Here is a 25695-nt window from a genome sequence, read left to right as displayed (position 1 = left end):
TCTTTAAGGTTTCCACAAAAATAAGATACGCTTGAAAAGTCCCATAGTCTATAATCCCAGTGTAAGGGATCATACAACTACTGACCGGAACGCTGCATTACTTGGGATATGTGAAAGCCTCTTGGCTAGAATGGGGGTATTTGTTTCTTCCTGACACTGTGTCAATGAAATGGAATTCTGCAGCTGTACTTGAGCATCAAGCTCCTGTTATGTGGATAAATTAGTGAGAATTTAAAAAATTGAGAAAACACACAATTACTGTATTCCTGTTTCAAAGAGGAAAGATAGCTTTTTCCAGAATCACTATAAGCATCTGTAATAGCTGATGTATTTTGTGTTTTCTTACAGAGATCCTCTGTTTCACTACTCAAATATGTGAGTTCAGGACGGTTCTTTCCCCAAGTATATTGGGAAAATGCCATCATGAAATGTAGCATATTAATGAAATAAATCATTGAATTTTTCCATTTTCACTTAGAAATAGTTTAAAGGAAGGTTGTTTTTGTGGCATTTACTCTGTTAAAGGGAGGATGAAAAGTTGTAGTTTTAATTGCTTAATGAAATAAGGCTGGTGAAACACATTTGGTTGTCTTTTTCCAAAGTCTTCATGGGTGTCAATGGTTCATCAGATGTAAAATGCACAATGCTGCCATCTTCTGTACCTAAGGAACAGGAAATGATGTGTTATTTTTTATGTATGTTCTGCAAGAGCAAACTGCAAAAGTGGGATTAACTGCTTCATTTTAAAAGACAATCTAGAATCTGAAACATGGCTGAGTAATAGAGGGGTCATGGTCTGAATATTCACTGGCCAAACAGCAAATGAAACTGCTTCCTGGAGCAGTCACATGCTTGAATAACTTCACTGAGCTTCAGAGTAACTAAGAAGATATGATGTTGATGAACAGCACACTCCATCAGCCTGCTTTTGACAAGGGCTGCTCTGGTATGTTTCACTGCCAGCAGCTCGGCCTGTTTAGGCAATATGCTACCCCTAGGATACACGAGGCTGCTACACTGTGGTTTAGGACAGTAATTCAGATCTCAATAAACAACATGCATTCCTAATGGCTATGCAGGACACGCCCAAATAAAACTTGGAAATCCATTGCCTCTGAAGCCTGCCAGCTGTAACACCTGCCACCGAGGAACTGATCCCTGACAACCTGCATATTCAGGCCCACCATCCCCGCGATGCGTTGTAACTCACTTCCTGCCACGAAACGCATTTATAACTTATTGCCTCGGAGGTGACGATGAGAACGCACCTGCACCGCGGGCTGAGTTCACCAACACACCCGCCTGGCGCGCCTCTGCAGCCCTGAGGCCGGGACCCGCGTCGGCCCCGATAGGCTGCGGGCCAGGCCGGCTGTGCCCTCGGCAGCGCAGCGACCCGCCGGGAGCTCCCCTCTCGGCGAGCGCAGCACAGCTCACACCTCACATCTCACACCTCACACCTCACATCTCACACCTCACACCCGCACTTCACAGCTCGGCCGTCGGCAGCAGGGGACCGTCCACACGGCACAGGCACCCGCAACACGCAGCAGGCTTCCCGGGCTCCCGGTGACACCGTGTCCCGCCCGGCGGGTCCCCGCAGCCCCAGGGCCGGCACCCGCAGCCCCAGGGCCAGCACCCGCAGCCGGCATCGCCACCTCTAACCCCCCCCGCCCCCGCCCGCCGGCGGAAGGGATCGCGCGCCCTTCCGCCGCGGGGTCACGTGACGTCCCCCTTCGTAACGCAAGATGGCGGCGCCCATGTTGCTTCCCGAGTCCCCGCTGGGGAAGTTGAGGTGAGGCCGAGGCCGAGGCCGGTGTCCGGCCTCCCCGCCGCCTCCTGAGTGAAGGGGAAAGGGCCCGGGGACTCCTTAGAAGGTTCGAGGCCCGTCCCTGGCCCCGGCCGCCCGGCCGCGCGGTGCCCGCAGCCGAGGCCGCCTGGCGGCTGGGCCTGGGAGTGGCGCAGCTCCGTGCGGCCGCGCTCATGGCCGCCCGGCAGCGCGGGGGCGGAGGGGGTGGGAAACGGGCTCCCGCGGGGCGGGGGGGGTCGGAAGGGAGCGCGGCCTGGCCCCGGGGGCCGAGAGGGGGGCCACGGGGGGGGTGGGTGGGGTGGGGTCCGGGGGCGGAGCCGGCAGCGGGCAGGGCCGGGGCGGGGGGTGCGGGGCGCTGGGTGCGGGCGGGGCCGCTGCTGGCCCGGCGGGCGGGGGGCGGGCGGGGCGCGGGGGCCGTTGCCGGTGCGGCCCGGGGTCAGCGCCCCCCGCCCCGGGGCGGGGGGAGGATGGTGCGGAGGCTGCGGCCCGGGCTGAGCCCCGTCCCGCCCCCTCCGCAGATGATGGGAGCCCGGGCTCGGGCCTCCCGAGTTTTCGGTGGAGTGGCCTTGCTCGGTCGCGGAGGCTGGAGGGGGAGGCGAGCCCCAGCCCCGGAGCGGCTCCTTGCGCTTCAGCTCTTTGCCCACCTGCTCGTGCACTGCTGTGGTCTGGAACTGAGGAGAGTTGCGCTCTCTCTCTTCTTTGGGCTTCAAGAGCACCGAAGAAAGCCTAGGAGCTGGGAAGGAGGTGTCCTCACTTGCCAGCCCCCAGCACCTGCTGAACGGGTGGGATTCGTTTCAGGCAGGTGACATTACAGGAGGAGCTGCAGGGCTTTGCTTCATCAAAGGCAGAAGGCTCACATGTGGGCAGAGCAGGCCGTCGGGCATTGCTCTTTAAGGGCAGGCACTCTGTTGCTGGGATAACCACTGTGGTGGTACTGGTGGCATGCACAGCATGGAAGGGTTAGAGATGCAGATGAGGTTTTTGGCTTGAGTGACCCCTGTGGAATCTTGTACAATTATGTACCCTGAAACAGGAAAGTTTTGATCTCCCATCCAAATTGGCACGGCAAAATTACAAGAGTGGAAGATCATTCCTCCCTTGTATTTTTCCATTATAGCTGACTAGAAAGAAGAGAGCTAGAATGAAAAATGACAGAACAGGGGTTGAGAGGAAAAGGATTTCAAATACTTTCTAGCCATAATGAAAGGAAGATGCTGTTTCTAGGCAGCCTTGCTGAGCTGTCAGACAAACAAGGATGAGCATCAGTAGCAGAAGAGTACACCTGAGCATTACCTGTGGTGGTTGTTAAGTGTGTTTTTGTTATCTACACGTTAAGACTGCTGCCTGTAGAGAATATCAAGGGAAGGCACTTAAAATTTCATACTCTGTAAAAGAGAGGAAGACCAGAATGTGCTGAAAGGTGTGCCAAAATTACAGGGTTGCAGATCCCCACGTTTTTCTTCCTTATGTTATCTGATGACCAAGTTCCAGGATTTAAGGGAGATTTCATGGAGCTGGTGATAGCATCACATACTACTGAGCTCAAGAAGGATGAAACGTTGTGTGTTGTGTCTGAACGTGGTTGTTACTGCTGCCCACATGCAGCTCTAACAGTGTAGCTACAGATGTCATTGTCATGTCAGATGTCCCTGCAGAGTTCCTGTTTCATATGAATATTTCATATGTAAAGGGCGAGTGTCAGGAGGATGGAGCCAGGCTTTTTTCAGTGATGTCCAGTGATAGGAAAAGGGGCAATGGGTGCAAACTGGAGCATAGGAGGTTCCATGTGAATATCAGAAAAAACTTCTTTATTGTGAGAGTGACAGAGCACTGGAACAGGCTGCCCAGAGAGGTTGTGGAGTCTCCTTGGCTGGAGACATTCAAAACCCGCCTGGACACCTTCCTGTGTGATGTGCTCTGGGTGACCCTGCTCTGGCAGGGGGGTTGGACTGGATGATCTTTCGAGGTCCCTTCCAACCCCTAGGATTCTGTGATTCTGTGAGTAGCTGCTAATTTTGCCATTTGTGGGGTTTTATACTTGCCGATTTAAATGAAGTGCATGTATGACAGTAAAAATCCTTTCTTTGGCTGTTTTAACATAAATAATACTCTTTCATCTTCAGCCATCAAAAATACAGAGCTATTCTGAAGAAAGAAAAGCGAAAAAAAAAGCGACAGGCTCTTGCCAAACTAAGGGACTCAGGTAACTGTGAAGCGTTTTGTATTGTCAGTGGAACTAGCAGTGATTCTTTTTTGTTTGTTTTTCAGAAGGCCGTAATTTCATGTATCTTTGCTGACAATAACATTCAGTTGCTCAGATGCATTGATCTGTGTTTTTTCTCAGAAGCTGCAGAAAAAGATGAATCAGTGTCTGAGGAGGAAGAGGAGGAACTGGAAGAAGAAGAGGAGGAGGAAGAAGAAGAAGAAAAAAAGCTTGAGGCAGAAAGGTGAAAAATCTAGGAAATGACAAATATGCAGCAGATAGATTTGTAGTCCATTCCATTTTGATACTTCAAGCAGTTTCAATATATTCTGTAAAACACAATCCTTTTTTTATATTCCAGACTACAGTTTTTCTCTAAAGCCTGAATGATTCCTAATGAATTTTCTAAAGAAGATTGAATAAGCTGTAGTTATTGCTGAACTAAAAAATTCAAATTGTATGCATGACAATTGCATCACTTGTGGGTAGTCATTAAATTTTGTCTAACCGGTATTTCATTTCCTGGGTAGACAAAAACTACATGAACAGTGGTTGCTGAGAGAAGAAAAGGCCCAAGAAGAGTTCAAGCTTAAGAAAGAAAAAGAAGAAGCTGCAAGAAAACGCCAGGAAGAAGAAGAGGTGATGTATAAACTGAGAGTTGCACTTGTGTCTGGCAATGAAGTAGACTTAGTGTAATATCTTTTATTATTCTATAGTGGACTCAGCTTTCTTGATGTTGGTATGTTTGAAAACATAAGCTCTTCCTTATTCCATTCTAGAAGAGCAAAATTAAAAAGGAAAAAAAAAAACCCCAACAACTTTAAAAGGGATTTTTGTCCAGAGATTTAGTTGCTTGTGACTGGATGAAAACTTAATGCTTAAGGAGTTGTAATACAACATGATAGTTTTGAGTTTGACTGATTATAAAGCATTTGTTTCCTTAAATAATTTTTTTAAATATTTTTTTTAACATAAAGAGGAAGATCAAAGAAGAATGGGAAGAGCAGCAAAGAAAAGAAAGAGAAGTGGCACAGCAGAAGCAACAGGAGAAGAAAGAGAGAGAGGTGATTCCTGGCAGTGGGAGGATAAACATGTTACATATCCTCATACATCATCAGATGCAGTCGTGTGTGGATGTTGAAGAGGGATTTTATTCTATTTAGCCAATATATAAATGTGTTAGTTACTCCTCTGCATTCTGTCTAAATTCTGAAACTGTACTTCCCAGTTAAGGAGGATCTAGTGAATCCATATAACTAGAAGGGTAACTAATTTTAACACATCTGATTGTTCATAGTGTGTAATTTTTCGCATCAGTTGAATATGAAGGCACACTCTGAATGCAGGTTCTGATACGTGCACTTTTTGCATCATGCATTAAATATAATCCTTAGTTAATGTCCCAGTTGAACACAGTCAATGGTGAAGAAAATTCCTAGTGAGGATATGGAATTTGGAATTACTTCGCTGCTGTTCCTTAACATGGTTCTCAATCAAAAAATATATTACAGCTCTTCTTTACCTGGCTCATCCAACAGGACGTATCTTTTTCAGAGCTCCTTGGGTGGAGAAACAATATTTACTGACAATATTAGTAATTGATAACATTTATGTTACTGATACATTCTTAAGTTTTAGAGGTTAAGTGACCTATATGTAAGGTGTCCTGTACAGAAATCCAACATGAGGACTGGCCTATCACCACTACAGGGTGATTGCAGTCCAGTTTTCTAGAATCCAGTCATTTTCACTTCTCCAGAATGGCAAAAGATTTCAGTCATTTTACTGGGAGGTGTCTTGCTACGGTGTCTGGTAGCCACAGCAGGAGAAGAGACATGAGCCAACAGTGTTGTCTCCTGCCTTTAACGGTTGCTTCACAAATTGTGTAACACTTGCATGAGGAATGAAAAAGAACAGCAGTTGTTGTATTTCCTGTCTTACTTCCTCATAAGTGTCCGTTTCTCTCTTTGCAGAGTAGGGAGAGAAAATGATGGTCATGTCCTCTGTTTAGGGTTGAGATGTAGCTCAAATAGAGCTGAACTATGGTAATAGTGGGTTTTAGTTCCTTCTTGTGTCTGGGTTTTCCCAAGCCCTTAGTGGGCTAATTTGGTTCCCTGAACTAGGTGGGAGCCGCTTTCTTTTTTGTTTGTTGTTGGTTTGTGGGTTTTGTTTTCGTTTTTTCTAGATTACTATTCTACTGTTTTAGTGAGCTAAACTGGCTCTTAGAGGGTACTGACAGGCACCCAGAGGGAAACTTAGTAGCCAGCTGGGATTGTAGCCACCTATTTCAGCAGCAGAAAGTTTTTCTATTGATTTGGCCTGTCTTTTGAAACAACAGTTTATGCAAATTCCAACTTACAGATTTAAAAAAAAGTATATTTTTCCCCTCCAAGATAAGAAAATAGATTTTTTAGTTTGGTGTTTTTTTGTTTTGGTTTGGTTTTTGGGTTTGTTTGGTTTTCAGTTATTTATTTGTTTAACTGGGGGGATAATATCTGACAGATGATTAGTACCAGATGCTGTCTGGGTCCTCATCTTGGGTTACGTTTTTAAATTTTTATTTGCTGTTCCTCTCTTTTAATTTAATTCATTCTCTTCCATATGAGAACAATGCTAGCATATGTTCTTCTATTGGTCATGTTTAAATGTCTTTTTTTTTCTTGGAACTTCCTAGAATAATTTGTTAGAACTTCCATCCAGGTTTGGAGAGTGTCTTTATTGTTCTGCTCAATCCCCTTAGAAGAAGGAAGGGAAAGAATATCCTCATTGTTTTCATGTATTTGGAAGGGTAGATACAGTGAACTTAAGATACTAAAGTTTCTTAACATTTTTGTATGTTTCAACAGAGGCTTACTAAGCAATGTGTGTTACACAGAATGTTCTAAGTTAAAAAGCTTAGTACAACTAAATTATTATGAATTTAACATTGATCAGACTGAATATTTGAGCAGGAGATATATTTAAGTGTTCAATAACTCAAGGATAGTTTTTAAAAAAGAAGAAAATTAAACTTTAAAAGTTGTCTAGCATTTAGGTAAGAAAATCACCTACAGGAGGGTCTTGACTGATGTATCCTTTTAACAGCTTTGTGCTGTGTGAATTGCTACAGAGCAAAAGTAAAATCTTGGGTTTTTTTTTAAGTAAACCTCATAAAACTTTTATTATGCATAATCACTGAGTATTGTAAATTAGGTTCTTAACTAAATAAACCAGATGTTTTGCATGTCCTCAGGGTTTTCACTAGTACTGTGTTTGCACTATTTATAGGCAGCTGTGCAGAGGATGCTGGATCAAGCTGAAAGCCAGGTATGCTCACAGACTTTTTGAAGAACTGAAATATAATTTAATTGCCATCCAGCATTTGCCTTCTGGCGTATTGTCCACCTGCTCTCAAGAACCTAATGGCCTGAATAAATTTAATATGTAGTGGCTGTAGTGGCTTGCGTGAGCTGTAAACAATTATTTGCTGGGTGGAACATAATAAAGCATATTACTTGCAGGCTGGTGGCAGTGCAGTTGTGCATGTGTATTCCTGTTCAGGAGATCTGAGTCAAAATTAATCTGGAAATACTGCTGGGTGCTGTTAAAAACCACTATACACAATGGGTTTTTTTTGTGAATTAGAATTCTAAATAAATCTGTCAGTCCTTCTGGGTGGCAAGACAAACTTGTCTTTTTAAGCAGATGGCAGACTCTAAATAAGAGGAATCTGCAGCAGAGGAGGGCACAAATCCTTAAGAAAAGGAAAAAAAAAAAAGAGGTGGGGGAGGGAGAAGCTGGCTGCTCTGGTGCTTGAAAGAGCATGGATCTCAAGCTGGCAGTATGTAGTGAAGAAAACTGCAGTCATTTCGATCTTAAGGAGGATTAATTCAGTCTTTGCTATTGCCATAAAGAATGAATTGACTTTTTATCTCTATCATATGGTTAAACTTGTGAAAATTCTTGCTCTGCTGGATGAATCTGAAAATTAAGTTTTAACCTAATCCATTATATGTTGATTGCCATAACTACATTGGCATTACATTCAGTTCCAAATTACGTTGAGAGTTTTTTTAGGTAGGAAATCTCATGCTTTTATTTCATCATATAGGTAGAAAAGTGCTCTGAACTACTACCTGCCCAGATCTCAAGATGTAGTAGTAGCCATTTCTGCAAGGGAATAGGCAGAAATGTGGTGAACTTAAGACTTCATTATAGTATCGGTTCAGGGTTCAGTTACTTACTGTGTACACTGTTGAAATGACAGTGCTGTTTTGTTGAAAGAAAGTTGAGGCTGAGAGTCATGAACACAGCTGGTAGCAGGATCAAATGCTGCTTGTAAATAAACAGTTTTCAGTTGATTTCAAATGATAACTTAGGCTAGTCAGCTTTACAGACCTTTTGGCTAACAAAATTAAAATTCCCTTTTTAAAATGCATTTTGTTTGTAGTCAGTCAACCCTTGCAACATGGTAATTCCATTTTTAATTACATAAATCTTAATGGCCTGAGATGAGCAGTATGGAGGCTTTTAATTCCAGTGCTAGCTATGAATTTAATTTATTTTTTTTTTCCTGGCCTTTGGCAGGTTACTTTCTTTTTAGCCTTTTCTACCTGAATAAAAAAGCAATAGTCATAACCTTTCTGAGATCTGAGCTGTTGTAAAGACAAATAAGTAAATAGTTCTAGCGTTCATCTTCCAGGTCTATAAAGTGCTGTTCAGTGGGTCCTGGAGTGAAGTAGGAATTGGGCTTACTTGGATGGAAAAAATCTGTCCCAATATTTGTAATTCTCGTTGATTACAAATGAAATAATTGAGGAGCATATATTATTGCAGCTCTTTTGGTTACAGAATCTTAAGAGGCTTTTCCCTTAGCAAAAGAAAGCATCCAGATGCACAGGTTTTTGTTGTTGTTAAAAAGAAACCATGACTTGTTCTTAAAACTGAACAGTTGTCAAGAAAAGAGATTTCCATCACCAGAAACCTAAGGCACTGGGCAGCATTATAAAACAATGCTTAAAAGGTTCAGCTTGTCTTTTAGTAACACAGCTCATAATTGCATGTGGATTGAATTGGCAGTTTTATTTTGATGCTATATTTCTCTATTCTTTTCTGACTTATGTGTATTTTAATGTTTTTTTCACAGCTGGAGAATGGTGTGACCTGGCATAACCCAGAGCCCCCAGAGAATATAGGAACAGAGAAGGACAGAGCAAATTGCCCATTCTATATAAAAACAGGCTCCTGCCGATTTGGAGACAGGTAATCAACGGAGCACTTGCAAGCATAGAAGTGTTTTGGAGAGTTGAAAGGGAAGCAGCTTCATTAGGTCATATGCAAACTGAAGAAAAATTGCTATATAAATTACTTTAGTGTATTTGGATGTGGTTCTGTTTTTCACGATGGAACTGGACATGAAGAGCAAAAGCATTGCCTGGCTGGAATGGAACTATTTATTTTTATGGTATATTATTGATGATGCATTCTGGTAACATTGGTCAAACTGACTTTTCCTTAGCTCTGAGACAGGCACAGATCTATTCAGACAGAATATATTTGCTTTCTGTTCGTAATGCAGGCCTGATACATCAGATGTTGTTATTTTATTTTGTCTAATTTGCATGTGCCACATTCTCTAAAAAAGTAAATCAAATCTCAAATGGACTAAAGCAAATTAAGGTGCATCTGCACAGCTGGGAAAGCTGTAGGTCAGTTTCCAAAATTCTCCTGTTTGTATGCTGTGTAAATGTGTGATACATTAATTCTTGGCTCTTGCATACTGTTACGGATGCCCTGCCTTGGAAGGGACATACAGTAAAAGGCAAGAAGATAGAAGGACAAGGTAATGATCAGGGATGCAGAGCACCTTTCTTAGGAGTGTCTAACTAGACTCTGCTTTGTAAGAGATGATGGAAGAGGGCTGTGGTAGATGAGCATTAAACTCATAAGTACTATGGAAAGGATTATTTGCTTTTATTATGAAACAGTTTAATTACATGTTCCTGGAGTTTACCAGCTTTAAGAAAAAGAATGAACAAACACAGTACTTTCCAGTATGAAACAAATTGTGAAACTTGTTACTAGAGGACATGGAGATCATAAAGCACAGTGAGATAAACATGGAGGCTAACATCTATGTTCTTACTGAATCTAAAGGTTTGTGAGGGGGAACTATATTTCAGTATTTGAGGGAGGTAGACAGAATATGATGGACAGTGAGGGAGATAAAATACTTCTGTGGCTGCCAAGAAGACCCAAATGAAGGTAAGACTGACTTAGAAGAATAATTTTTTTCAGAAGTGGAAAAATACCAATCTTGTACTCATCCAGCTTCAGGTCCAAATGTGCTCTCCTTCTCTCATTCCCTTGCCCCACCTCCCAAATTATGAGAAGAACTTCAGTAGAAGTTCTTCCGTTTGCAAAAAGAAGAGCAGGACCTTGCTTCAAAATGTCTTGAATGATTGTCAGTAGTCTTTCTTTAAAGCCTGTCAGAAGTGGGGAACACATTTAGCCCTGGAAACCTAAAATACATTACTTGAGATCTTATTACATTACTGGTATTTACAGCATTTACAGATGTGCTTTTTAAAGCAAGAATGTATTTATGAGTGGCAGAAAGCATGAAGAGTATAATCACACTCACTTCCAAAAGATTTGTTTTACTGATTGAAATACGTTGATCTTCTACTAATGGAAGTCTCTTTTGTGATAATTGTTACTCAAAATGGCAGGTGTGTGAAGTTTCACCAAGTGCGCCTTCTGCTGAAAGTGCTGATCTTTTCACTTTGCTTTTGTTGCTTCAAATGTCCAGATGTTCCCGCAAGCATAACTACCCAACATCGAGCAAGACGCTCCTGGTGCGAGGGATGTTCATCACCTTCGGCATGGAGCAGTGCCGCAGGGATGACTACGACACAGACGCGAGTCTGGAGTACAGTGATGAGGAGACCTATCAGCAGTTCCTGGAGTTCTACGAGGATGTGCTCCCTGAATTTCAGAATGTGGGGAAAGTTGTTCAATTCAAGGTATGCATCTGAGCGTCATAGCTTTTAAAATATAGAGCATATACCACGGAAGTTGTGTTTTACTGGCCTTAACAGGAATTCTGTTCAGCATGCCCTAGCTAAATCCTGGAGAACTATACAGTGTCCTTACAGCAAAGTGTGCATCTCTCCTGTCACCTGTAAACTTGTCACTGCTGTTACAGAGAATTGTCTTATTCTGGGTGAGTCTTTTCTCCCTCTCCCCTGAACTGTTATAAAAGCATGTGCTTTTTTTTTATTGCAAGTTATTCACACTGCTCAATAGTCCACTTACTTCACAGTCCCTTCTTTACTTAGCCTGTGAGAAGCCCCAGAGGGTCCACTAAGACTGTTAGACAATATAAATATATCTGGACTATTGTATTTGAAATGGGGGTGGGTATAAAATGGATTTGGAGTATATACCCAAACAATGCCATTTTAGGACTGGTTGGATAAAATAAAATCAAATTAAAATGAATTGAGAAAGTAGTAGATATTTCAGTAGGAGGAAATATAAAAAGGTAAGTTACGTAAATGTTGAGATTTGTCATCCATCCTTAGTTACTCTGTGTGGTTTGTTGAATGTTCTTTCCTGACTTTTTCCCATTTATATACTTACTTCTTATGGGGGAAAAAAGAGAGACCTGTAAATAGAGACCTCAGAGATGAATGGTGTGTGTTAACAGTCCCACATTGCCCCAAAATACCCAGCTTGGATGCGAAATCTTGTAGTAGAACTTACTGCAGCATCCCTTTCTGCTTGCTATTCCTGAGTGTTTTCCTGCAGTCACCAGGAGGCACGCAGTACCTTTTCTCCTTTTGTTTCCATCTACTGACAGCTGCCTCAGAACTGAGATTGTATTAGCATTTCAACCAAGAGGAAAGTACAAAAAGTAAATTTTCATTAGTTGTATAATGAGCTTTATAGGTAAGAAAACTCCACTTGTTTGGAGGAGTAATCCCCTCCATATTTTGATTCATGGGATACTGGAAGCTGTGCTCCATCCTAGAAGATGGGATGTAGATTCCTAATGGAGCATGGGTTGAAATGCTGCCTCACCATCAAACTCTCATTCTCAACTTTGTATCGTGGTTGTTATATGCAACTGTACAAGTTGCAGATATTTTGATCCCTATGACTAATAATGGGTTTAGAGCTGTTTAGTGTGGCATTTCTCAGCTTCTGAAGGTGTTGTGCAACTGTAATATTTTCATGGGCATGTTCCTTATATTAATATGAGATGCTAAGAAATTATGTGTTGGCTGCAGGGATCTTAACTGTGACTGAGCTGAGTCTCTGTCATGGTTTAGAATCAGATTATACCCACCTCTCTTCCAGCTGCCTTCCCTTTTCAATGTAGCTCACGGTTTTACTCGTGCTCATCTTTCTGGGATGCTACTCCAGGCAGATCCCCACATAACACACTTCTTTTCCCACCCAAAAATGCCCATGGCAAAATAATTCTCTGCGGTTCTTGTGTTGACGTTGTTTATCTCAAATAGTTTGACTGCTTATTCTGTAATACTTCATTATACAACTGCTGCTTGTTGTGTCTGAAGCCCTTGCCTAATCCAGTGCACAGAGAGGTATTCTCTGAGGGTCAGCCAGGGTTCAGTGATGAAAAGGAGCCACTTGCCTCATTTGGTGCGGGTATCGAAAGAGCCCTGAGGGCAAGAGTTACAGTTCTCCCCTGGAAAACTGGTTTTAGCCTGCTTGGGCCTGCCCATCTCAGAATTTTTTGTATCTAGTGACAGGCTTCTAGGAAGTTAAACTGCGTACGTTTCAGAGCTTTAGAGATAATTTGAATTCTAAACCATTGTGAAAAAAACATTTTTCAGAGCCATACAGTGAAAGCTAGTGACTCCATCTTTTCTACCACATCTCATGGGGATGCTGGGAAGGTAAATTGCTCTAAAGATTCTCTTACCATAATGAATCCCACATTTCCACATGAGGACACTGCTAATTGTTTTCAGAGCAGGATTTGGCTGTTGCACAGTAGGATTGGCCCAGAGAAGTGGAAGACAATTAAGCACAGGCTGTCTTGTGGACTAAGTGAAGGAGAGGTCCCAGAGTTAATCAAAGCATTATGTTGGGAACAGTCAAACATAAGTCAAAAGGGTTTTTTAATATATTATTTAGCTAAAATGAAGTGTTCAAAAGAAAATCAAATACAAGCTCATATTGATGAGCTGTCATAAACCAGAATGGCTGCCATCTCAGCATGCAAGAGCTGCTGTATAGCATAAACCTTCTGTTGCACTAACTTAGTGTTATCATCCCCTTAGGTCAGTTGCAACTATGAGCCTCACCTGCGAGGAAATGTCTACGTCCAGTATCAGTCGTAAGTACCTGCAGTCTTACTAAGTTTTAGAACTGAACTCTAAAGTCCCGTCATGAATGCTGTTTTTATAATCCAAGTGATTTATTCTTGTACTGTAATGGGAACCTAAAATTGGTAAGTAATATCTTAAATGATTGTATGAGGATAATGCTGTGTGTCCTCCTTACTTTCCAAAGGGAAAAGGACTGTCAGGCAGCTCTTGCTTTATTCAGTGGACGATGGTATGCAGGCCGACAGCTTCATTGTGAATTTTGTCCTGTGACAAGGTGGAAAACTGCGATATGTGGTGAGTCACACAGACACTTGGAAAAGAGAATGTGTGTTACTGAAAGTACTGGTGGAAGTCAAAAAGAGAGAATTAGCCTGTAGCTTTCAGATCTGCCTAATGTTGTAGTTAATTTCTGTTCGGAAGACAAATATGCTAACTTGCTTGTGTAGATCTAGGAAGGAAAGGGAATATTCGTACTATGTCATGTAAGCGTCTGAATTGTTCCAGTGGATTTACCTTGCACTGGAAAAGAAAATACGGATTCTAGTTGTGGAAAGAATAATCTTAAGGTGAAACTACAGGAAGTATTAATTTATCTCTGTAAAAAGCAACAGCAGTTTCTGAACCATCAACAGTTCTTAGCAGTAACTATCACATTTGACTTACTTATACATATATACTCAGTCTAAGGTAGTAAAATCACTTTGTTTAAGCTAAAACCTTCATAGTTATTCAAAAGTTAATTCCAAGAAAAGTACATACTGAAAATTAATCCTGCGTGAATTAAATCAATAGGTGGTCAGATGCATGTCTTTCTCTTTGAAGAAGCAAAATTCAGTTTAATAAGTTTCTTTGCAGTAGGTACATAATGAAGAAAGAGATTTACCAGGTCCAGATCATAAAAAAGCAAACCCTAATCTGTTGCAGGCTTATTTGAAAGGCAGAAGTGTCCAAGAGGGAAACACTGCAACTTTCTTCATGTATTCAAAAATCCAAACAATGAGTTTTGGGAGGCCAATAGAGACATACGTACTTCTCCTGAACGGACTAGTCAGTTGTCTAAAAACTCTGAAAGGAGAAACAGAACGAGCCATCGTGATGACTATTACAGCCGGTCGAGGAGAAGGGGCAGCCCAAGCCCAGAGAACTCGTACCGGAGAAATGGAGAATCGGAGAGGAAAAAGAATCGCCGCAAAAACAAGAGAAGGCGCCGGTCTGGCAGATCACGAAGTCGGGAAAGGAGGAGGTCCCGCAGCAGGGGGAGGAAGAGGAGAGGCCGCAGTCGCAGCAGAAGTCATAGTCGAACACGCAGTAGGAGCAGAAGTCGGAGTTCCTCTCGATCCAGGAGCAGGGGTAAAAAGAGATCAAGCAGCAGAGGAAAAAATAGCGAAACTCCCAAAACAAAGTGAGAATTCTATTTGGAAGTTGCTAATTGATGAAACATAGAGCTGACAAGTCTTTCCAATAGGGCATCAGATATATTTGAGTTTCAAATAAAGTTCTTGCACATTAAAACGTTTCTTCCTAATAAAGGAACCTAGTTTATTGTGTGCTAAACTTCAGAACATTAAAAGTTTAAGTCCTATATAAGGTGTGAATGTCAAGTACTCTAGCTACTCTGTCCCCTTGGACTGCTGCAACACCTGGATGCATACCAAGTACAAATAGAAAGAAAAGTAAAGCTTATTTGGTATATGCTTATTTCCGTGTTATGTGTGTGTTAAGTGTTTGCTGTCCCTGTAAGGAGTTAGTACAGAACAGCCAGTGTGCTGTAAATTCACACCCCAGCATACTGCAAATTGAAGTCTGTGTCGAAGACTGCCAGTTACATTTTCTGTCTGTTTATGGGAAATCTCTTTCTAGGCAAAGTAAATATAATCGTGTTCTGAGTTGGAGAATAGGGATCTAAAAGACATCACTGTTTGATTGTACAATACATGCCCAGTAGGAGCTTTGTGGTCATAAGTGCTGGATTTTTCTCTCCCTGACTGAGCTGCTGAGCTAATTGCCTGTAGGGATTGCAGTAGACTAAAACAGAGTAGGAAATTCACAGAAAAACAATCAATTTATTCAGTACCTTAATCCTCAAGTAAGAGTGGAGACCATGCACTTGTAATCCTCGACTGAGGATAAAAATACTTTGCATACCTTTTGGTCACATACCATTTGTAGTTGAAAACAACCTGCCTAACCTGTGATGAGTAGTGGAAAAGTGTACATCTGTTATCTGAAGATGCATGTATTAGTTGCGAAGGTTCAAGATGGTTCAGAGTGGCTAAAGAAACGGAAGATTTTACACCTGAAACAATACTTAAGGTTTTTTTGGAGAGGAGGACTTGACTTCAACCTTTCTAGGTTTTTTTTTCCCAGTTTAAGACACCCTACTGCCTAGCTTCCCTATGGTCAAGGTGGAGAGCAGGGAACAAAATCAAAGTTTTCAGGACAAAACCTTTTTGAAATGACAGCTGTATTAGCCAAGTACCTGCAATTAGATAAATTCTTACAAATAGTTGTTCACTTTTAAATGAACGATCTGTGCTGTTAGACAGATGTACTTCACACTGCTTCATGTCAGGTATTTAACTTGGGCACCTAGGCGTCTGCAGTTGCCAGGAGAGCAGTTTGTGGCACTGGTGGCACTGAGGGTGCAAATGGCCTGAATGGTCTGTAGAGATGCCTCCCTCTCCAAAGAACTTGGGCTCCTGCCTTCAGAGTACAGTTCAGACCAGCTCAGTTAGGAGCCTAAGTAGACATAAAGTGTTTCCAGGTAGATCCTCATTACAACTCCAACAGTGTAACATAAAGTCCCACAGAAAATCTGGATATCCAAACTTTATGATAGCATTCCTCACAGCAAGGTTTTTCCACCCAGGATAGTTAAGAGAGAATGAATGAGCATTGTTTCTGGATCTAATATATATATTTTTGCTTTTCTAAATGCATACTGCACCTGGCTAGCATGCTGAGTATACATTTTCCTTCTTTCATGTGTAACTGTTGTCCAATATGGAGATACAACAAAAGTGCTATATATTGATGTTCAGTTCAAACACAACTTTCACTATATATTGTCATAACTGTAGGCAGAATTGTAGCTTAGTTAATTTGGTTAAATGTTTTGGTTATTAACAGATGTAAGAATTGTAATTTAATAGCATAACTTTTGAGTAATAGCTTTGTTGGAAAGGCATATTTCCAAGGATAGACAGCACTAAGTTTTAAATTATATTTGAGAATTTTGTGACCACCAGTTTTTCATAATGTATCTTTTTCCAACTAGACCTTACAGATAGATTTTTTTCCCCAAGGTTTCTATTTTTTCATGGATGCTCACTTGTCTAGTTGGGTCACTTGTGCAGAATATGGCAAACTGGTTCAGTTCCCTGGAGCAGAATTGAACTGGCATGTCCTGCTTGCCAAGAGGCACCACCGACAGGCCAGTGACACCTCCTGTTCCCTGGTGCTGCCTTGCATCCCACTATGTAATGCTGCTGAGCTTGGCCCCTGGTTAAGGCTCTCAGGTAGAAGAGCTGACTTAGGCCATCTGTAGTTCCTTGTACATCCTGTGTCCTGCAGCAGGCTTTGGCTGAGCCTTATCTGGGTGAAATCCATTAACAAGCTCAAACAGAAGTGGTGGAATGGGTGGTGGGAACCTGTGACCAGTCGGGTGAAATAAGCAAAGCAAGCCTCTGCAGGATTAGAAACCAAGTGCCAACTGAGACCATATGAGAATTCCACAAGTAATTAGGCTCCTTGTCCCCATGGTTTTGTAATGGGATCTGGGAGGCTGAGCTGCTGTATTTTTTTTAATAAAAGTTCTTATAATAATAAAAAAAAAAAGTCTTGCTCAGAGATGCATGTACAAAATTAAATATACTTTATTTCTGCTACTGTAATGGCTGAAGCTTTCAGCTTTGTTCCTTGAGGCCTGGACCCAAACTAACTGGCTGTACCTGTGCAGTGTAGGACTGGCAGCTGTAATTATAATTCATTTTCACATACAGTGTGTTTATTACACAGAAATTGAGTGCTGTAGATCCAACATGTAGTTTGCATTTGTTAGCATGAAACCTGGAATTCAACCAGTTTTCTAACTTCAGAGTTCATATATTTTTCAGTATTGTTTCTCTACTTCATAATCTTAAGTAGTGTTATATGCATGTGTTTCCTTTGTGTTTCCTTATTAGCCGAGTGAGCTATTTATTCTGAAGAGACAAAGAGACTAGGAGTTTTTAAGTGTTAAGCTCAATTATTTTTTTTCCAAAATGGAGAGAAGCCCTAGACAAACACAGAAAGGATTTAAATTTGCAAGGAATAGCTTGTTCTCACTGTGCGTTATTCTCCATATTCCACTTAAAAGGACCTTATAAAATAATACTGGCCAAGTTTTGGGGTTTTTTTGGTGTGTTTTTCATGACTGCTTAAGAGCAGTGGCTTCCAAAACTCTTTCAGTTGTGACTTCTGCAAGGATCAGTGAGGTGCTTTATAGTGATGATTAAAGCAAGAGCTGCAAGATGTTGTTTAGGGCCTGCCAGGCAGCTCCTTCAGCAGTCAGAACGGAGAGCGAGTGCTGCTCCTACCCTTCTTCCATGGAAGGAGGAACACAGCCAAGCTGGGCAGAGAGATTGTTTTTCTAGTGGCAGAAGGGCAATAATGCCAGTGTGTTAGGGACTCCTGCAAACACAGGTAGTGTTACTGCCCAGCACCAAGAAACTGGGCTTGCCCTGACAGCAGCATGCCCTTGAGTTCTGACTGGTGGTTGCTTCCATGTGTTTTTCTTTCTGCCTGTAGCTAACCACCATCACTGGGGAGTGAGAAGGGCCAGCATACCTCCATGTGCTGAATGTAAGGCTTTCATTTGTTAGGGAGGGAGAACAAGCGCACACAAGAACACCTTCCTTCTCTAGGATGGGTGGTCTGAAAAGCATCCTAAGTAACTTCTCAGCTTTATGTCCCTTGATGATGGGATGTCTTTCTCAGATTCAGTTTTGCATTGCCCCATTCACACAGAATCTCAGAATGGTAGGGGTTGGAAGGAACCTTGAAAGATCATCCAGTCCAACCCCCCGGCAAGAGCAGGATCACCTAGAGTAGCTCACAGGAATGTGTCCAGGCATGAATGTTTCCAGAAGAGACTCCACAACCTCTCTGGGTAGCCTGTTCCAGTGCTCTGTCAGGAATTGCCCTGAAGTTTACCAATGACATTCCTGAGCACTAAGAAAGATTTTTTTTTTTTTTTTTCAAAAAAGATGTAAAAGCCTGCTTAAAGATGCTATTGCTTCCTTGAGGATAGATTTAGATTAGATACTAGGAAGAAATTATTCACTATGAGGGTGGTGAGACACTGGCACAGGTTGCCCAGAGAAGCTGTGGCTGCCCCCTTACTGCAAATGTTCAAGGGCAGGCTGGATGGGGCCTGGGGCAACCCGGTGTAGTGGGAGATGTTCCTGCCCATGGAGGGGGAGTTGGAACCAGATGGTCCGTAAGGTCCCTTCCAGCCCACACCCTTCTGTGATTCTATGATTTCTGTCCTGCACCAGCACTTCTTACAAAACATGGAAGTCTTATGTTGGTTAACAACTTCAAAGCTTAGTTTACTTTCTTACACTATCTGAGAACAGCTGAGATTGTTTTTATTCTAAGTTGGTTGTACTTAAAATAAACCTCTATTACTCCACATATCCTTCTATTCAGCAATGATGTATCAGCTGAATTTTTAAGAAAATAAGTAACATTGGTAAGTTACTTTTCAGTAAACTCAAAGCGTGATTAGAAAGCCATACAAACATGGCATGGGGTAAGTCAAGAAGGGCAGCCACAGGGTGACCATCCTGGCATGAACTCAAAAGGAACAGCAGAATTTTAGGAAAGCCTCTTCAAGTTAAAGACTAAGATTCAATAATGAAGTTGAAGACACTCAAGCCAACAATCACTTGCCTCAACAATCCAGCAATTCTAACAGATGCTTTAGCTCCCTCCTACCTCTTCCCACTAAAAGCAAATTAATCTGAGACATTTTTGGTTGAGATTAAGATTGTGAACAGTGCATTGAGTTATTCATGTCCATGTAAGGAACAGCATCTTGAGTCTGTATTTTCCAGAACCCTGTCTCAATCAACATGTGGTTTAATTTTCAAATCAAGTGGCACTACCGCATCAATTTAACATCCACTTTAATAAATTCAGTGTTTAATGTGGTAAGCCTTCCAAAAAACTTGCTAATTTATTGCTTTCTGTACAATTTAAGTGGATGTAAATAACTAATCCTGGACACAGCATAATCGCACATTTTTTTTAATAAAGTGCTCAAGAACCGGTTAAGCACTGTAATAAAAATTCCCTTTTTTTAAGCTAGCACTGAGTAGCCTCTTCTTTCCTCTGCAAAAAAAACCTAAAAAAAACAACTACATATAAACACACAGCAATGGTGTAAAAATGGACATTTATTACAACTAAACCAATGTGACAGACAGAGATCAAACAGTTTATTTGTCACAATCACAACAAAGCTTATTCCAGCCAAGCACATACAAGTGACAATGTAAACTTTAAAAACATGTTTAATACATACAAAAATTGCTTCAGGTTTGACTTAAGGTAATTTTACCACGTTGATCTCAGACACAGTATCACTTTGCTACCACTTCAGCCTCACCTTTCCCTGCACAGTGTGGTCTAGGGACATGCACCCTGGTGCTTTTGTCTGCTGTTGCTTAAAAACAAGTCTGTAGCAATCAGGTAAGTTTAAATCCCAGAAAGGGCATAAATGAACAAATTCTTACACTGAGGTCACAGGCTCCACCTTGGTACCACGACAGAAGAGTGCAGATCCACCCCTGCCGTGGCTGGCCTTTCTGCTGCCACAAGCATATATACTGGGATCTGGATCAGGGGACTTGCAAGTGGCAATACTGAGCCTGTGCTGGTTGAGTTTAATCTAACCCAGGTGGCATCAAGCCCACCACCTAGCTCTCCAGATGGCTGTGTAAATGCCTATGCTAGCAGAGCATAATTGCTTCCAGTGACAACACCAAAGCTAAGCTTTGTGAAAACATGGCATTACTTCCTCAGCTGAACAAGCCAAAGCATTAACTCCCAAAGTGAAGCTAGTGGAGAAGGAAGGAGGGAGGGAGGGATGGGATGGGAACAGCCCTGCCATTGCAGGGACCACACACACACAGCAGAACTTGGCTACTCCAATGTGACACTACCTCCTCAAAACTGAGAAGCACGTATGGATCGAACTTCCTGGAGTGAAACAGGTTTAGTTTAGAATTACTGAAAGGCTGCTACAAGTGTGAAAACATTACTTGGTATCACTTCACACAATTTGCAGTAACTCTAGTATACAAATCTAGTATTTAAAAGCTCTCACTGCAAATTAGGTGGTTCAACTGTATATTGCACAGGAGTTTCATTGGGCATGTGTAACATTTAAGTCAAGAAAAGCAGTTAAAATGACATAAAATGACATTGACACAAACTGTGGGTTTTGGTTTTTTAAGGTACCTATACACCAATTAAAGCATAACTATACAACACCAATAAATACAAATTAATTTGTAGAGAAAATAATTAAAAAATCCCTTTTGTAAAGCTCCTTCTTCCCCGTCTTCAAAAGTATCCAATTTTCATTGTGCACCTCTCTACAAAGTCAGAAAGCCTACCTCCTTTCTTGTGTCTATGCTCAGAGCAAGCTAACAGCAGATCTAAAAATAGTTTCCTTATTCAGAATTTTCTTTTCTACATGCATTCCCTTTTTAGTACAGTAACTTAGTAACTTGCACAGTTTTGCTCAAGGTTGCTACAATTAAATGCACCTTTCTTCCTAGTGAGTTTGATAAGTGTGCAGTTTTCTTGCAAAAAGCAGTATCACCTTAACAGTTTTTACCAGTTTGATATGCAGATCCTAACAGGATTCTTTGGTATAATGACAAATTCAGTAGTAAACAGGTACTTCCAATCTCATGCATTAACTGAAATAAGCTGCATTATCACAAGTGGTGACTAAAATGTAGATGAACAAAGGTCTTTGGTTGCATAAACACAATTTCTACACCACAACATTTCATATTTGGAGTTGTCCGTGTAGTTTCTTCTTGTTTAGATATGCTATATCATACGGTACATTTTTTTCCTGAAGTCAAAGTTTGCTTATAAAAAACCAGTACACTTATTGAAGTCAAATGCAATCTTCTTCTAAATGCAGTGAAGGGAGACAGGGAGTCAATTTAAATCTAATTCCCTTTCATTTATGATTGTTGGACTTTAATTTCTTGTTCCCTTTTCAAAGGAGTATTCTTCTTGTAGGCCTGAATGAAGCAGCTTAGCAAAACAGTAATACTGACAAACAGCACCCTACACCATTAGCTAAACATTACAATGAAGGCAGTGAACATTTACAGTATGAAACACTGAGAAGTCGTCAGGTGAAGTGAAGATTTATGTCAATCCAATTTCTTCAAGTACGCTACGTGGGGTCTCTGCTTCCTATGGAGGGAAAATGTGAGACAGAGGTAATTGGACCCTGTGCTTTTTTGAACAGTGCCATATATGAGTTAGTATGAAAGATGCTTAATTAAAAAAGAAAAGCTGAAAGACATGAAAATATAAAAGTACTGCAGTTTGCAAACATGGTATTAGCTGCTCTTTTCAAAGAGCTGTTAATTATATTGTCACGGTTCACAGGAATAGCTGGTAGATCTTGGTGCCCTTAAGCACTATAAAAATAAAGCAATTCAGATGTACCAGCAGGGAACAAATCACAACCCAGTAATAGAGACAGGAATTGGGGAGAGACAGGGAAGCATCTTGCAATGGAGTCAGTGATTTCTGTGGTGAATTTTTTCATGGATCTAAAAATCTTTTAGGGAAGAAAGAATAAATGGATGAATGAAATGAATGATGCAACTCAGATACAGTATCCCTTAAGCTCTTCATAAAAAGAGCCTAGATGTTTTTACACCTGTCCCATCCTTAGTTGATAAAGCCAGGTCAAGGTACCTTGATACACCAGGTGTCAATAAACTGACTCCAACAGAAGTGGAGGAATTGCCAGGATCAGAATCTTACTATTCCACACAAAGCATAAAGTTTTAGGTTAATTCTAATCTTAAAAAGCTTTGTTTTGATTCAGAGCAAGTTGTTTAATACAAAATTCCAATGGGTTACTGTCAGTTTTGTACTTGTTGTTCCTATAGCACATGAAAAAACATAGTAGTTTAATCAGAAACATCAGGCTGTCCTTTTCCATAATCATTAACAATATCATAATAAATAAAAAGGGATACTGTGTCCTTATGGAAACAAACTGGTTTAGGATCCAGAATATAAATAAACTTACTTTAGCATCCTAAAACAAGACATATCATGAAGCAGAAAAAAAAGCAGATAATAGTTAAGGCAGCAAACAAATTATTTTTCAACTGCTTTCTTATTTATTTTTTTTAGAAAACTGTCAGTGAAATACATAATTAAATACTTTAAATATTGCAAGTAACACCAGAACATTGTCTCTATCAAAGTTGACTATGTAGGACAAAAGGATCGAGTTTACAATCCTCATTCAGTTCAGGTATAAGGTGATTTAGTACTGAAGGCACAAGCCATGGTATTTTAAAGGCAACTTCATCTGAAAGTTTGTCAGTGGTTGGAACAGGCCACCTCTGAGCACTTCCAGATGGTTTCCAAAACCCAGTAGCAAATCAGAAATTGCAAGAAAACGACAAGTTAAAACTGGAAACAAGTATGAGATAGTGTTTTTTTTTCTCACTGACGCAGTATTTAAATATTCTTGGAACTGCTGTGACCATGATAAAGCCAGACAGGATGGCAGGATTAAACATCTACATGTGTATTTTAACACAAATTCTTCCAATTGAGATGCAGATTGAAGAAAGGTTATGTAGAATTTTTAATATAACCTGTCATATTATATACTTAGATTACTTGGTTGCATTTATTTTAGATGACATGCATCTCCCCCATCCACCAATTTAAAAGCATTTTGCTCAAAAAAAATTCCTACATTCTTAACTACAGCAACAGATCTCAGAGTATTCTAACAGAATATAAATTCTCAAGCATGTAATAGAACAACTTTTCAGTTACAAATTGATTAGACTTACAGTTAGTCAGTAGTGAAACAGGATATTTACTGTATTACCTGAAAAAAAGTAGCTCAATAGCTATGAAGAAATACAGTGCTCTGCTGCTACTGTCTCTACAGCATTTCAGTATTATTGTCTCCACTGACAATTCAAAGTTGTAGGAAATTTTTACTGTATACTTAAATTTCTTCAAGTAAATCAAGGTCATTCATTGGCTAACAATGACTTTAAGTCATGTATTTCAAGGACATTGGCTACTTGACCACAGATACACCTCATCAGTAAAACTTAGTAAGATTTTGAATTTTTAACACCATAGCAGAACAGTAACCTTGAGGGAGACACGCCTTATGTGCATATCAACAATATGAACTCAAAAGGAACACCTACAGGCTAATGAATTTTAATAAAGGAATAATTTAATCAATTATGACTTTAAGGAAACAAACAGAATGAATTATGTTTTCTTTACATTATTTGTTTTAGGAAGTGTCAAACATTTTATCCAATTGTTATGGAAAACATTCTGCAGTATTATACACTGCCTGCAACTCAGAATCACCCAAGGCAAACAATGCAAATTTAAAATGTCAGAACACAGATGAGGAAAAGAAGTCATTCACATGAGACAAAAGTGCATGCAATACTTTATTTCAAACATGCCAGGAAAGCTAATTCATTACCTAGTCATTTAGAAGCAAGCAGCTGTATACAGATAACAAGAAAACCAGCATCTCATTACAGCTCAATGCACAGCATTTTAAGCCAACAGGCATTAAATAATGCAGGCTAAAGCAGCATTAACCAGACATTCAAACACATTGTTAATGTCTTACAGAAAAAAAAAAAGGCAAACTTGGAAATGGAAAACCACTCCTATGATCTTGTTTTCTAAGATTTCAGAATGCTGCAAGTCCAATCCACATATTTTTCCTAATCCCATAAATCTCCGATTTCTATGCCAGTTTAATATTTGAAAGGTAGCGAGTGCATTACCACATATAGTACGTGGAATTAGCTGTTTGTCGTTAATCTCAGTAATCACCTCCTTGATAATTACACTTAAACTGTTTTTAAAAACACCACTGGGTTTAGGTTACAAATTATTCTCCTCTACTAGGCAGAGGAAGCTTCATGCTCTGCCCACACTTTAATTGAAAGGTACTTATATTCATCCTTGTGGCAGTTCTCTGATATACAAAGTAGTCTGTGCACTTAAAACTGGAAATGTCAGTTGAAGTAGATGTATTTCAAGCATGCTGTTAATGGACTTAAAAAAATCTTTCCAATCCCAGTAATTTGTAAAGCAATGCACCTGTTCTCTCCTTCAGTAGCAGCAATTGTTCAACTACTCAAAAGAGTGCTTTGAACATTGAAATACAAATGTTGTAAATTCAGATTTACATAAATCTTTCTCTTTGCCCTTATCAATTCTGCTTTCCTCCTCTTTTATCAGGTTAGTCAAACCACCATGCCAGTCTTGGAAAAGGATATTGGTATGTGCAACTTTCATTAAGATGCAAGGTCAGTATAGAATTCTGTGTAACATCATTTAATACTTGTGTGTATATACACACACACACACCACAAAATACTACGCCTTCACTAGTCGTTTTTTTTGCAAATATTAACTTCACCTACAGATTTTAAATGTATGTTTAAATACCACCACAACTTATTTGAAAGATAAACACAGGTCAAGTAATGTTACAGTATAGGTGTTGCAGTATATAGATGTTTAGCTCAGGAAATTCTACAGACGTTTTAAGCATAAGACTTCAAGCTTACACAATAAAAATGTTAAATCATATGCCAACAAGCACAAGTTTTGTTGAAATGAGACATGTGAGGAGACAACACTGTAAAACAGAGGGGGAGGAGGAAAGTACAACAGCAGAGAATGGTTGTGGTATTCTATTAGATTCAAGATGACTGGATTCACCAAGCTGATGATAATGTTCTGCCATGAGTAAGTCACAGGTCTATCTCCTCTGAAATTCTGCATGCATGATGAATGAAGCCATTTAGTACACTGGGACATTAAAGTATTCATGACGTGGCTACAAAAGAAATGCACATATTCTTATACATAATAGCAAGGTGGACAGATATGCAAGAAAACAAAAATATATCTCACTATCTCTGATATGAAAAGGACATTTGATACAGAAATACAATATTGTATTTTTGACTACCCTAGACCTCCAAGGGGAAAGAGGGAGATGGGGAGGGCAGGGA

General features: G+C 40.5%; 2 protein-coding genes across 7 annotated transcripts in view; one reads left to right on the top strand and one right to left on the bottom strand.

Annotated features, from left to right (window-relative positions):
- Positions 1-1719: 1719 nt before the first annotated feature.
- ZRSR2 (zinc finger CCCH-type, RNA binding motif and serine/arginine rich 2) lies at positions 1720-19702 on the top strand. The gene is made up of 11 exons (XM_051608678.1): positions 1720-1792; positions 3931-4010; positions 4152-4254; positions 4541-4649; positions 4988-5074; positions 7278-7316; positions 9136-9251; positions 10801-11014; positions 13304-13359; positions 13536-13645; positions 14276-19702. The coding sequence occupies exons 1-11, from the start codon at positions 1746-1748 to the stop codon at positions 14755-14757; spliced, it is 1443 nt and encodes a 480-aa protein (XP_051464638.1). The 5' UTR covers positions 1720-1745; the 3' UTR covers positions 14758-19702.
- Positions 19703-19771: 69 nt separating this feature from the next.
- AP1S2 (adaptor related protein complex 1 subunit sigma 2) overlaps positions 19772-25695 on the bottom strand; it is a 31374-nt gene continuing 25450 nt past the window's right edge. For 2 of the 6 annotated variants that reach the window (XM_051614717.1, XM_051614726.1), the window contains exon 5: positions 19772-21838. In XM_051614717.1, coding sequence (XP_051470677.1) covers positions 21791-21838 — 48 coding nt within the window. In that variant the 3' untranslated portion in view covers positions 19772-21790. Of the gene's footprint in view, positions 21839-24092; positions 25518-25695 lie in introns of those variants that run through there. The other 4 variants (XR_007889042.1, XM_051614747.1, XR_007889043.1 and 1 more) reach the window with 4 other exon arrangements.

This window comes from Apus apus, chromosome 1 (genome assembly GCF_020740795.1).
Source record: "Apus apus isolate bApuApu2 chromosome 1, bApuApu2.pri.cur, whole genome shotgun sequence".
Classification (NCBI taxonomy): Eukaryota; Metazoa; Chordata; class Aves; order Apodiformes; family Apodidae; genus Apus; species Apus apus.
Note: the sequence above shows the minus strand (reverse complement) of the source record. Positions and strands in the feature narration are given on the sequence as shown.

Bases quoted from the DNA above. Each gene is read 5' to 3' on its own strand.
- ZRSR2 (XM_051608678.1), top strand. From the start codon at position 1,746: ATGGCGGCGCCCATGTTGCTTCCCGAGTCCCCGCTGGGGAAGTTGAG. The intron at 5,075-7,277 runs GTGATTCCTGGC...CACTATTTATAG, and splicing joins AGGAGAAGAAAGAGAGAGAG to GCAGCTGTGCAGAGGATGCT. The intron at 9,252-10,800 runs GTAATCAACGGA...TCAAATGTCCAG, and splicing joins TCCTGCCGATTTGGAGACAG to ATGTTCCCGCAAGCATAACT.